At 40.9% G+C, this 14,846-nt stretch overlaps 1 protein-coding gene across 2 annotated transcripts in view; it reads right to left on the bottom strand.

The window, feature by feature from the left end:
* Positions 1 to 616, bottom strand: part of LOC134535899 (armadillo repeat-containing protein gudu) — a 50,064-nt gene extending 49,448 nt beyond the window's left edge. For both annotated transcript variants that reach the window (XM_063375267.1, XM_063375266.1), the window contains exon 1: positions 547 to 616. In XM_063375267.1, coding sequence (XP_063231337.1) covers positions 547 to 551 — 5 coding nt within the window. In that variant the 5' untranslated portion in view covers positions 552 to 616. The remainder of the gene's footprint in view (positions 1 to 546) is intronic.
* Between the last annotated feature and the right edge of the window lie 14,230 nt (positions 617 to 14,846).

Here is a 14,846-nt window from a genome sequence, read left to right as displayed (position 1 = left end):
CCTTAAAATTCAAGCAGATCTTGGATAGTAACTCCAGAAGTAATTTGATCATTATATTATTGTGATTTCTGAAACGGTACAAAATTATGATGATAATTATATATCAAAATGTAATAGCAATATCATTAAAATTACTTTTAATTGTAAATTTAAAAAATATTATATATAATTTGATTAAAATAAATTTAAAACTAAAACTGTAGTTTACTTGGCAGCTTAATGTAACTTTAAAGTGCGTATTAATATACAATAGTGTGTGGCAATGTTTTCTACTGTAATAACCCGTGTGAATTATTTGGTCTACGCTTACGTAGTCATGGGCATAGCTAGTCTTCAATAAATAGCAAGAAGTAAATCTAAAAGGGTTATTTATAAAATTTTCCTACTTTTAACTTTAACATTTCAATACAATCGTATATTAGTTTTGAAGGGGGAAAAATGCTTCTAAATACGACATTTAATGGCTTATTCGATTATGAATACCGCTGATTTATTATCTCAGTAGGCTACATGTCTGTGCCCCATTACTGTTACGTGTGTACTTACGTCATGTTACTGTCTTCCAGATTTCAATATCTTTACGTTGAATGCGACACACTCGCTCACGGCTAACTACAGCTTAGCCCATATCGACCAAACAATGTTCAACCACGCCATTACCTCTCTCTCGTTCTTTCTCTCTCTTTCTCTCTCTATACGCGGTTTCTCCCCAACCCCTCCTCGATAACGAAAACAAGGTATTTGATTTCCCTGTGCTATGAATACAAATGAGGTATTCATGATCATCATAATCTTTTCTTCACAGGGAAAAAGGTTTGTTTGGATGAAACAGATATTTGTTTATATTTGGCCAAACAAATATTTACTTAATGCAACAAAATATTTTGTTGGCCTAACAAATTTTGGTGAGTAAAAAATTGTTATTTGTTTAACCCAACAAAATGTATCGTTGAATTGACAAAATCATTTTGTTGGGTCAACAAAATCTTCCATACTACAAAATATTAGTTGGAATCAACAAAATATGTTTACTTCGCCATATAAAACCATATAATTGATTTTTTTCTCTTTAAGTAGAAAGAATGGAAAGCCCATTTCACCCACACCAATGGAATGGCCGAAACAATGGTTCAAACAATATAATGAAAACTTAATGAACTGCAAAATATTTACTGTCTTCATAATTAGGTATAACAAAACGTTATTAGGCTTTTATATGTTTACCTAGGAGGCCTAAACCACTTCTACAAAAACACGATTGTTCGGGCGAGCAGTTTATAAATTGTTTACTGTACTTATTCCTTATTTATTGAAATTCAACACTAAGCGATTCGCACACAAATCTTATTTTATTTTGAAATTATGAATTTATTTATCAATAACGTTAGAAAATATTTCCTGTTTTTTTAATGGACATGGTGTTCTATGCCTTTATTTCATTAATGAACTTTTACCGTTCGGAGCTATGGACGTTTTGTGAGGCAGATCATTGTAAAAAGTGAATTTTAACAAAAAAAAATCAAGGCTAGTTAACGATTCAGAACTTAAGAATTAATCGTATGAATTATTCCCCTCGCTGTATACCAGTGAAACGGTTTATGATTGTCGTGTAGTTTTGATGGGTCGTAGGCAAATCAGCTGTTGACTTGAGAATTAATTATATCTTTACAGCACAATAGAATGTGTTGTTGGCGCAAAATAATGTTTGTTTAAGGGAAAGCACGTTAAGATACAGTAGTACGAAATGAGTATGAAATAAGGAATTATAAGCAGCAAGTTACAAAACGATAACCTACTTAGGAGCAAATTGAATAAAATATTAAAAATAAATTCTGAAGGGGGTATTTTTAAATTATAATTGTGGGAATTGGTGATTATGATGTGATACTGGTTAAATTTTGCTATTACAAGAGTCTTTAAAAATGTGTTTACAATTCATTAATATATACTTAAAATTAGGCAGTCATTTATTTTAATTTTAGCTCGGAATATATCATATTAGCATTACATATAATAGTATTTATATATTAAATTTAATATTTGTGATTCAGATTTGTGCTTGAATTCTAGGTTAGTACGAGCTGAATTTTTAGATTTAAAGTTGGAATCCTATCAGTTTTACAAGTGCACAAGAAATGTCACCATGAATATAAACACTACATTTAACAAATTATCGATCAAAAACAATTCATAAGCAAAGTGTATTTCAAAATTTCAGACGATACCTACAAATTGTTATGAGACTGTTGAGTAGCCGAGGTGCGAACGACCTGCAGGGAGTCTGTCGCAACAAAACCCGCCCGAATTAATGTGTACTGTGTACATATTGAGAGAAGGTCAAAAACATTTTTCACATTGTGTGCATGGACCCAAAAGAAGAAGTTCATTTTTTCAAAGTAAATGTATTTGGTATGTATGGGGACAGGGGAGGAGGGAGGGGATTGGGGATTAGTAGATGGAAAAGGCCGATTCAAGGACAGGCGCAGGATACAGGAGCCGACCTTGAACATTGACTTTGACCTTGAACATTGACCTAAAATCTTGACCTTTAACTATGACCTTGACCTTTGACCTTGATCTTAAACTTTGACCTTGATCTTGAACTGTAACTTTGACCTTGAACATTGACCTTTAATTATTAACCTCGATCTTTAACTATGACCTTGACCTTTGACCTTGAACTTAAACCTTAAACTTTGACTTTGACCTTGACCTTTAAGTTTTGACCTTGATCTTTGATTTTGACCTTGACCTTTGACCTTTAAGTTTTGACCTTTGACCTTTAAGTTTGACCTTGACCTTTAACGTTGACCTTGACCTTTAACTTTGACCTTGACCTTTAACTTTGACCTTGACCTTTAACCTTGAAATTTGACCCTGACATTGAAATTCGACCCTGACCTATACCTTGCGACACTCGATGTTGCCAACCTCTTGAATGACGTCATCTAATCCATGCTAATCCATAAGTCAATCTATGCTAATCTATACATCAATCTATGCTAATCCATATGCCAATCTATGCTAATCCATCCGCCATTTTGTATTTCTAGAAATTTCCACCAACTTAGAATCGTGACGTCACCGTTGCACTTTTCGTCACGGCCGCCATCTTGGATTCGAATTTTTTTTTTTCGAACTTCAACTTTTCGAAATTCGATGTAATCATCAGCCGCCATCTTGTTTCGTCTGCTGGTGGCCGCCATCTTGTTTTAGTCTGCTGGAGGCAGCCATCTTGTGATGTCATATAGTTCTGTTGGTCGCCACCAGGTAGCAGCAGGGATTATTTTATTTTTTTCTTTAACTAAAATATTTTCAGTGCCGAGTCTGGGATTCGATCCATGGGATGTGAAAACGTCCAGGATGTCGAGGTTAGAAAGCTGGCACCTTACCAACCAGACCACAAGACCAGTTGGGATATAGTGGAATAAATAATCTATATATGCTACGTACTGATGGCAAGTTTATGATAAATGGGGGGGAGGGTGTTTTTGCCTTCCTTAATGCATACCTAAGGTGCCACATTTGAAATTAAAATTATTATACAGCCACCATCTTTAATTCCAGCACAGACTACCAGATGGTGCTAAATTCAAAAATTAGTTGTCAGAGGCGCCGCCATTTTGGTTCTAAAGTTGGCTGGTATATGTCGCTAGTATCGCGCGCCAAATTCAAAAATTAGTTGTCAGAGGCGCCGCCATCTTGGTTCTCAAGTTGGCTGGTATATGTCGTTAGTATCGCGTGCCAAATTCAAAAATTAGTTGCCAGAGGCGCCGCCATCTTGGTTCTCAAGTTGGCTGGTAGATGGCGCCACCGTCGCCATCTTTTAGTTCATATAATCGATACCAGATGACGCCACCATCGCCATCTTGGATTTCAAGTTGGCTGGTAGATGGTACCACCGTCGCCATCTTTAATTCTTAAAGTTACCGCCGGAGCACGTCAAATTCAAATTCAAAAACCTAGTAGATAGCGTCACTAGCAACCATATTGGCCGGAGAAGTGTGGCATGATGCGTCAGACTCACACACGAGAATTTTCATTGTCAAAGTCCCTGAATGTATGGTTATAGGGTATTACTCGTTTAACTGTATATACCTATTAAGTAAATAACCTACAAGTGTTATGTAGTCAGTCGAGACAAGTCGGGAACGAGTCGAGACAAGTCTAGACGGAGTAAGTCTAGACAGTCGAGACAAGTCGGGGGACAAGACGAGACAAGTCGGTAGCCTGTATTCAACAAGTTCACTGTTGACGTCACTGCCACCCGGGTATCTGACGAGTCCTAATTAATACACTCGTACACATCCTACCTCTATGATTTCTACAAACAGACTGATTGTCTGCATATAATTACATTTTACCATTCTCTAAGACATTTATAAGTATCTTTACCTTGGAGGATATAGGTTATAACAATTAAAAAATAAGTAATATGTAGGTAAAATCTTATTTATTAAATTAAGAACATAAACTGAAACAGAAACTATACAACAAAAAAGAAACTATACAACAAAAATGGAAACTATTAAACAAAACAAAACAGAAACTATACACCAAAAACGGAAACTATACACCAAAAATGGAAACTATACAACAAAATGAAAACCATAAAACAAAAAATGGAAACTATCCGACGAATGGAAACAGAAACCAAACTACCAAACTATTTACAACAAAAACTATTTACAGAAAAAAAAATATATTCGTCGCCTCCGATATAGCCGTGGGGGACTGTGCAGATGCCGTCTTCACAGATTAAACGTTTGTCATCCTCCCACATTATGGCTAGCTTATTGCTGTATTCGCTGTACAGCACATGCTTTCTGACCGTATGGCTCTAACACCTGCCCTCCTTGTGCGGTGGTCTTGCAGGGCATCCAGGTAATCACCGAATGTGATGTGGTTTTTGACCACACAATGCTGGATGCCCTTAGCCTTATTCTCAACCTTGCCACCGCACGTGTATGCATAGAGTTTGGCCCGCAGACTGACAAACTCGCTCATTACTTCTCCCCCACATTCATCTTTGAATGTGCCAACAACTTTCTTGTTGATGGGGGAGAAGCATGGGTGGTCAGGAGGGTAGCAGCTGGTGTCGAATTCAGACATGAACTTAGGGTCGGCTCTTAGATCATGGTAGAAGTCCTGTGTTAGAATCTCATACACAAAGCTGTCTGTATCCATATATGCCAGATGAATATTTTCCTGATATTTTGGTTTCATAGTATTATAGTGGAAGTCGTACATGAGTGTTTTTGATAGATCAAGTACTGCGAGTCCGGCATAGATCGGCTTGTCGAAAATGATGGTCTCATGGTTCAGGTGGACAAGAGACAAGTTTGGCTCATACATTGTGCGGTCCTTGAAGGACGGACGACACACCAACTTCTTAAATCTCTTCTCAGAGCACACCAACTCCATTTTGAGCCTCCGCCTCTTGTTTTCCATCAGATTACCAAATGTCGAGTTCACAGCGAGCTTGAAGAACTCCTTCTCGAACTCGTTGGCTGCTGCTTTGCGCTTGTTGGTGTTCCGCCGAATATAGGGTTCCAACCATGCCGACTGCTCAAACTGAAGAACTTTATGTATTCTTATGATTTTTAGACCATGCGATACTGCTCGCTGTAGGTTTTTGTAGTGAACGATGTAGTGCTCTTTATTTTCCAGCGTTGTCATCAGCTTTGATTGCTTTGAGCCGGGCGGACACTGATTTACGGGAAGAAATGGCAGGTCTTTGTGATTTTCGTAGAGTTCGAGAGGGTACTCCACATCACACTCGATAATGTAGCCTGTGGGTGAATTTTCCGGAATAGACATGACATCAATTGATGTGTCTGTCAATTGGAAATGACGAATGGGGAGCGGCAGAGACATCGCCCACCCGTACAAGTTGTTTGCATCAATGTACTCCAGGAATGTGGATGGCTTGGGAGCATCGTGTGTTTCTGGTATGTAGGCGTTATTGGCTACGCAATGACGTTTAATGCTTTGCGCTACACCACCGCGAATACCAGCCTCCACAAACATATACATGTCGTAATCTGTGAGTAGCTCTAGCTGTACACCTGTGGTTCGAAGCATCGCGTCGAAAGCGAACCCAGAACAAGAAATGTAGCGAGACAGATCTAAACTATATGTTTCCAAGCAAAGACTGCGAAAATTCTCAAATACGTCCGCCAAAATCAAGACATCCGTCTTCAGGTACAAGTCAGCGTACTCCCCCAAAGTAGCACACTGAAACTTGTCCCAGACATTTTGTGCGTGAGCGTAATCCGCCTCGGAAATACCAGTATCAGTCAGAATATTAAAGAACTCATCGATGGATTGAAGACTAGTATCGTCTAGTCGAGCAAAAGAATCAACGAAGTCGTATGGGAATACTCCTTTGCGGGTAACCAACTCCAACTCATCAGGAGCGAAAAACTCAGCAGTACTTATAAACTTGTCTGCAGGCAAGAACTCGGCGAGCGAAGCAAGACCCCGACTCATAAAACGGAGAGTATCAACAAACTGTATACTGAACTTATCGCATAACTTTTTGGAAAAAGTTATCAGCTTCTCTTCTGAATTCGGAATTATGAAAATATCTTTAGTATCATACCCCAAATTCCTGATAATGAAGTTCTGGTCGTATGCCAGGTTGTGGAAGAACACAATCAACTTTTTTGGTCTGCGCCTGAGAAGGTTGCAGCCATTACATGCAGACCCAATAAATTCGCCGGTGAAGTCATTATGGTCACAAACTTTCTTTACAGTTCCTCCGAACTTTCCCCCACAGTAACAACAACACATTGCTTGCAGAAAAGCAGTGTTCTGTGCATGTGTGAGCGGAGTCATAGGAACAGATGTAGAAAAGATTTTCTGTACGTCATGTCCAATCTCCACAATGCGGGATATGAATTTATCTTCTGCATCACACCCCCTGTATACTTCAGGCTGTGAAGGAAGTGCAGAAGTGAGGTGTGCTAGAATGACTGTATTATCTGCTTTTACATAAATGCAGTAGCTGTACGCTTTATGCTTTTGGTACTGCAGCTTGTATGACTTATCAGAATTCGGGTGACATGTATGGATTTTCTCTAGAATAGCTTCAAAGTCGCAATATACCACGATAGGCATCTTATCAGTATGATGGAAGTTTTTGAACTGCAGAACAGGAGGCTGGCCATTTTCATCAAGCTGTGGCATTTCCATCCTAACAGCAGCATGCTGTTTGCAGAGCTCACTGTGTTTTGCCAAACACTGAAGACCAGTGAGCCCACTAACCCTTTTCCGATCATCATAATGCTTGAAGCATCTTTTACATACATGAATAGCCTCAGTGTGTGTAGTGATTTCGGACCGAACCAGGGCAGAAAAATTAGTGATGTAGGTGAAATGGGACGAATTGTCATTAACCAAGAGCAGAAGATCGAAATGATGCTCTTTTTCTTCAGGAGAGACTCGTGCAGGTACAATGTTCTGGTTCTCATCAATACTGTAGATGTTGATGGAGACTCCAGGGTTCTGTTTTTCGAACAGCGGTATTTGCTTGATTGGAGTAGGAAACTCGATGTTGTTGAAGTTGAACTTCCCCTCCAAGTCATGGTAGCGCTGGTTGACACGTTCAGGATGCTCACCTTCTACATAGTTGACCAGGATCGCCCACTTAAAGCACATGTAGTCTTCAAGATTTTGCGGATTGATCACTGCATATTTGTCTTTGATTGAAGTAGGCAGTTCGATGTAGGAGCTGGCACGGAGTGGATCAAGCTTGTTTATTCGTAGTTGAAGTCGCTTAACGGCCGACAAAGTCCATCCTGACCCCTTCCCTTGTAGTCTTCCTCCTCCTTGCAGATCTTAGAGATGGACTCGGCAACTGCCTCATCCACCTCGTGAACTGAGTAGAGGGGGACATTCATGGTTTTGAAGGTCCTCTTGTCTTCGCTGGCATCCAAAGGTTTTTCATAGTCGCACTCAAGCACGATGTTGTACTTCAGCGGCCCATCTCTTCAATTTCCTCCACAAATTGGCTTATTATTTTTACCTTGATGGAGTCCAGGTACGCACAAATATCCTTGGAAGTACTTGTTGTATTTTCTGCCACGTACATCTTCAAGTTACCCTTGAAACCCACTTCGGCTGTGATGAAGCCATGGGTATTGACCAAACCCATGCCGGTCACCACCTTTGTACGACATGGTTTAGGCAGTACTGCAGGCTTAACTGCTGCCATCCTCTGCTTCTTTGTCGGAGGCGGAGCAGGCCCGTTGCACACCTTAATGTGGGCTTTCAATTTGTCAGCCCTGGCGAACTCCTTAGCACAGTTGTCACAGGAATGTGCTATGCGGTTTGGGTTGAGGCCACAAGTAAACTTCTCATGACGTCTAGCAAAATCAGCGCGGACGAAGACCTTATAGCAGAAACAGCACCGCATGCCTGATGTCGTGACGACAGCTCCAGCACATGTTGACAGGTGCTGCTGCATCTTGTCGCTGCATGCGAGCATCTTGCCACATAGGTGGCACTGCTGGAATTCACGCTGCTGGTTCTCGGCACACTGGCGCTCATGTCGGTAGCGGTTGTGGGCCAGCGAAAACACGGCAGGACAGAAACTGCATTTCTGCACGGTAGATGCCATCACAGCAATCTGCAGACTGGTCTCGATGTACGGAACACGCGAAGGAAGCTCGACTTATGGAGAACTATAACAAACGAGAAACCAATGTAGCTAGATGTTACAAGAAAAAAGTTGCAAACATAACCTCAAAACTCTAGCCCTCAAGCTTACTAACCTAAACTGTTAGCAATGTTACTAAATAAACACGTTGCCAACATAACTTTAAAGCTACTCCTTCATGTACAATCCTAAAAATGGTATAATATTTAAAGTACTGATAAAAGTTAAAGCTGAAAAAGTATTCAATGTTAACTACAAATGATTGATTACATAACCTCAAAACTACTCTAATGCACAACCCAAAAATGCTAGAATATTTAAAGTACTGTTAAAAGTTTAAGCTAAACAATTCCTGGTTACCCACACACAAGTGTACACAGAAAAAACTAGCTATCTGATAACCTACAAAAGAGCTAAGAAACATAAAAAATATTAACGAAACATATAGCATAACTCAAAAAACGATGAAGTGGAGCTGCAGAAGATGTTGGAGCGTTGGAGGTAGGAATCGTGGTAGCAGCGAAACTCACACACGAACTAACTCACTCAAACTCTAAGAACACACTGAAGCTCCGACAGCTAATCCCGACCTTTTATAAGTAGTTCTGCTTTTCAACAACAGATGACACCACGTGTTGCTTGCAGGTAAATATTATTTCTTTCTTTCATGCAGGATGCAGGATTCTCACTAACGATCGCAATAGAGGGATGGCTTCGCTAGACTCCAAGGAGAAGGAAGTTTGTTTTTCCAGTTAGTGTTTCTCAGATTTCTCAGGGCATATTATTATTTGACTGAATAATGAATTTTTTTTTTAAATTCCACCTAATAAAAATAAAATAGGAGCACTCAGAGAAAACCATCTGGGAGAAGATGTCGTTTATAAACATCATAAATTGTCAATTTTTTTTTAAAGTCCAAATTTAATCTTACTTAAGCAAAGAGAGCACAAGTCAGCTTGTGAACTCTTTGCTTAAGCAACATGAGAGTTCTGGCACAAGTCAGCTTGTGAACTCATTGCTTAAGCAACATGAGACTTCTGGCACAAGTCAGCTTGTGAACTCTTTGCTTAAGCAACATGAGAGTTCTAGCACAAGCCCGCTTGTGAACTCTTTGCTTAAGCAACATGAGAGTTCTAGCACAAGCCCGCTTGTGAACTCTTTGCTTAAGCAGGATTAAATTTGGACTTTTTAAAAAAAAATTGGTAATTTATGATGTTTATAAACGACATCTTCTCCCTGATGGTTTTCTCTGAGTGCTCCTATTTTATTTTTATTAGGTGGAATTAAAAAAAAAAATCATTATTCAGTCAAATAATAATATGCCCTGAGAAATCTGAGAAACACTAACTGGAAAAACAAACTTCCTTCTCCTTGGAGTCTAGCGAAGCCATCCCTCTATTGCGATCGTTAGTGAGAATCCTGCATCCTGCATGAAAGAAAGAAATAATATTTACCTACAAGCAACACGTGGTGTCATCTGTTGTTGAAAAGCAGAACTACTTATAAAAGGTCGGGATTAGCTGTCGGAGCTTCAGTGTGTTCTTAGAGTTTGAGTGAGTTAGTTCGTGTGTGAGTTTCGCTGCTACCACGATTCCTACCGCCAACGCTACAACATCTTCTGCAGCTCCACTTCATCGTTTTTTTGAGGTATGCTATATGTTTCGTTAATATTATTTGTGTTTCTTAGCTCTTTTGTAGGTTATCAGATAGCTAGTTTTTTCTCTGTACACTTGTGTGTGGGTAACCAGGAATTGTTTAGCTTAAACTTTTAACAGTACTTTAAATATTCTAGCATTTTTGGGTTGTGCATTAGAGTAGTTTTGAGGTTATGTAATCAATCATTTGTAGTTAACATTGAATACTTTTTCAGCTTTAACTTTTATCAGTACTTTAAATATTATACCATTTTTAGGATTGTACATGAAGGAGTAGCTTTAAAGTTATGTTGGCAACATTTTTATTTAGTAACATTGCTAACAGTTTAGGTTAGTAAGCTTGAGGGCTAGAGTTTTGAGGTTATGTTTGCAACTTTTTTCTTGTAACATCTAGCTACATTGGTTTCTCGTTTGTTATAGTTCTCCATAAGTCGAGCTTCCTTCGCGTGTTCCGTACGTCGAGACCAGTCTGCAGATTGCTGTGATGGCATCTACCGTGCAGAAATGCAGTTTCTGTCCTGCCGTGTTTTCGCTGGCCCACAACCGCTACCGACATGAGCGCCAGTGTGCCGAGAACCAGCAGCGTGACTTCCAGCAGTGCCACCTATGTGGCAAGATGCTCGCATGCAGCGACAAGATGCAGCAGCAACTGTCAACATGTGCTGGAGCTGTCGTCACGACATCAGGCATGCGGTGCTGTTTCTGCTATAAGGTCTTCGTCCGCGCTGATTTTGCTAGACGTCATGAGAAGTTTGCTTGTGGCCTCAACCCAAACCGCATAGCACATTCCTGTGACAACTGTGCTAAGGAGTTCGCCAGGGCTGACAAATTGAAAGCCCACATTAAGGTGTGCAACGGGCCTGCTCCGCCTCCGACAAAGAAGCAGAGGATGGCAGCAGTTAAGCCTGCAGTACTGCCTAAACCATGTCGTACAAAGGTGGTGACCGGCATGGGTTTGGTCAATACCCATGGCTTCATCACAGCCGAAGTGGGTTTCAAGGGTAACTTGAAGACGTACGTGGCAGAAAATACAACAAGTACTTCCAAGGACATTTGTGCGTACCTGGACTCCATCAAGGTAAAAATAATAAGCCAACTTGTGGAGGAAATTGAAGAGATGGGCCGCTGAAGTACAACATCGTGCTTGAGTGCGACTATGAAAAACCTTTAGATGCCAGCGAAGACAAGAGGACCTTCAAAACCATGAATGTCCCCCTCTACTCAGTTCACGAGGTGCATAAGGCAGTTGCCGAGTCCATCTCTAAGATCTGCAAGGAGGAGGAAGACTACATGGGAAAGGGGTCAGGATGGACTTTGTCGGCCGTTAAGCGACTTCAACTATGAATAAACAAGCTTGATCCACTCCGTGCCAGCTCCTACATCGAACTGCCTACTTCAATCAAAGACAAATATGCAGTGATCAATCCGCAAAATCTTGAAGACTACATGTGCTTTAAGTGGGCGATCCTGGTCAACTATGTAGAAGGTGAGCATCCTGAACGTGTCAACCAGCGCTACCATGACTTGGAGGGGAAGTTCAACTTCAACAACATCGAGTTTCCTACTCCAATCAAGCAAATACCGCTGTTCGAAAAACAGAACCCTGGAGTCTCCATTAACATCTACAGTATCGATGAGAACCAGAACATTGTACCTGCACGAGTCTCTCCTGAAGAAAAAGAGCATCATTTCGATCTTCTGCTCTTGGTTAATGACAATTCGTCCCATTTCACCTACATCACTAATTTTTCTGCCCTGGTTCGGTCCCAAATCACTACACACACTGAGGCTATTCATGTATGTAAAAGATGCTTCAAGCATTATGATGATCGGAAAAGGGTTAGTGGGCTCACTGGTCTTCAGTGTTTGGCAAAACACAGTGAGCTCTGCAAACAGCATGCTGCTGTTAGGATGGAAATGCCACAGCTTGATGAAAATGGCCAGCCTCCTGTTCTGCAGTTCAAAAACTTCCATCATACTGATAAGATGCCTATCGTGGTATATTGCGACTTTGAAGCTATTCTAGAGAAAATCCATACATGTCACCCGAATCCTGATGAATCATACACGCTGCAGTACCAAAAGCATAAAGCGTACAGCTACTGCATTTATGTAAAAGCAGATAATACAATCATTCCAGCACACCTCACTTCTGCACTTCCTTCACAGCCTGAAGTATACAGGGGGTGTGATGCAGAAGATAAATTCATATCCCGCATTGTGGAGATTGGACATGACGTACAGAAAATCTTTTCTACATCTGTTCCTATGACTCCGCTCACACATGCACAGAACACTGCTTTTTGCAAGCAATGTGTTGTTGTTACTGTGGGGGAAAGTTCGGAGGAACTGTAAAGAAAGTTTGTGACCATAATGACTTCACCGGAGAATTTATTGGGTCTGCATGTAATGGCTGCAACCTTCTCAGGCGCAGACCAAAAATGTTGGTTGTGTTCTTCCACAACCTGGCATACGACCAGAACTTCATTATCAGGAAGTTGGGGTATGATACTAAAGATATTTTCATAATTCCGAATTCAGAAGAGAAGCTGATAACTTTTTCCAAAAAGTTATGCGATAAGTTCAGTATACAGTTTGTTGATACTTTCCGTTTTATGAGTCGGGGTCTTGCTTCGCTCGCCAAGTTCTTGCCTGCAGACAAGTTTATAAGTACTGCTGAGTTTTTCGCTCCTGATGAGTTGGAGTTGGTTACCCGCAAAGGAGTATTCCCATACGACTTCGTTGATTCTTTTGCTCGACTAGACGATACTAGTCTTCAATCCATCGATGAGTTCTTTAATATTCTGACTGATACTGGTATTTCCGAGGCGGATTACGCTCACGCACAAAATGTCTGGGACAAGTTTCAGTGTGCTACTTTGGGGGAGTACGCTGACTTGTACCTGAAGACGGATGTCCTGATTTTGGCGGACGTATTTGAGAATTTTCGCAGTCTTTGCTTGGAAACATATAGTTTAGATCTGTCTCACTACATTTCTTGTTCTGGGTTCGCTTTCGATGCGATGCTTCGAACCACAGGTGTACAGCTAGAGCTACTCACAGATTACGACATGTATATGTTTGTGGAGGCTGGTATTCGCGGTGGTGTAGCGCAAAGCATTAAACGTCATTGAGTAGCCAATAACGCCTACATACCAGAAACACACGATGCCTCCAAGCCATCCACATTCCTGGAGTACATTGATGCAAACAACTAGTACGGGTGGGCGATGTCTCTGCCGCTCCCCATTCGTCATTTCCAATGGACAGATACATCAATTGATGTCATGTCTATTCCGGAAAATTCACCCACAGGCTACATTATCGAGTGTGATGTGGAGTACCCTCTCGAACTCTACGAAAATCACAAAGACCTGCCATTTCTTCCCGTAAATCAGTGTCCGCCCGGCTCAAAGCAATCAAAGCTGATGACAACGCTGGAAAATAAAGAGCACTACATCGTTCACTACAAAAACCTACAGCAAGCAGTATCGCATGGTCTAAAAATCATAAGAATACATAAAGTTCTTCAGTTTGAGCAGTCGGCATGGTTGGAGCCCTATATTCGGCTGAACACCAACAAGCGCAAAGCAGCAGCCAACGAGTTCGAGAAGGAGTTCTTCAAGCTCGCTGTGAACTCGACATTTGGTAAACTGATGGAAAACAAGAGGCGGAGGTTCAAAATGGAGTTGGTGTGCTCTGAGAAGAGATTTAAGAAGTTGGTGTGTCGTCCGTCCTTCAAGGACCGCACAATGTATGAGCCAAACTTGTCTCTTGTCCACCTGAACCATGAGACCATCATTTTCGACAAGCCGATCTATGCCGGACTCGCAGTACTTGATCTATCAAAAACACTCATGTACGACTTCCACTATAATACTATGAAACCAAAATATCAGGAAAATATTCATCTGGCATATATGGATACAGACAGCTTAGTGTATGAGATTCAAACACATGACTTCTACCATGATCTAAGAGCCGACCCTAAGTTCATGTCTGAATTCGACACCAGCTGCTACCCTCCTGACCACCCATGCTTCTCCCCCATCAACAAGAAAGTTGTTGGCACATTCAAAGATGAATGTGGGGGAGAAGTAATGAGCGAGTTTGTCAGTCTGCGGGCCAAACTCTATGCATACATGTGCGGTGGCAAGGTTGAAATAAGGCTAAGGGCATCCAGCATTGTGTGGTCAAAAACCACATCACATTCGGTGATTACCTGGATGCCCTGCAAGACCACCGCACAAGGAGGGCAGGTGTTAGAGCCATACGGTCAGAAAGCATGTGCTGTACAGCGAATACAGCAATAAGCTAGCCATAATGTGGGAGGATGATAAACGTTTAATCTGTGAAGACGGCATCTGCACAGTCCCCTACGGCTATATCGGAGGCGACGAATATTTTTTTTTTCTGTAAATAGTTTTTGTTGTAAATAGTTTGGTAGTTTGGTTTCTGTTTCCATTCGTCGTACAGTTTCCATTTTTTGTTTTATGGTTTTCATTTTGTTGTATAGTTTCCATTTTTGG

Source organism: Bacillus rossius, chromosome 10 (genome assembly GCF_032445375.1).
Source record: "Bacillus rossius redtenbacheri isolate Brsri chromosome 10, Brsri_v3, whole genome shotgun sequence".
Classification (NCBI taxonomy): domain Eukaryota; kingdom Metazoa; phylum Arthropoda; class Insecta; order Phasmatodea; family Bacillidae; genus Bacillus; species Bacillus rossius.
Note: the sequence above shows the minus strand (reverse complement) of the source record. Positions and strands in the feature narration are given on the sequence as shown.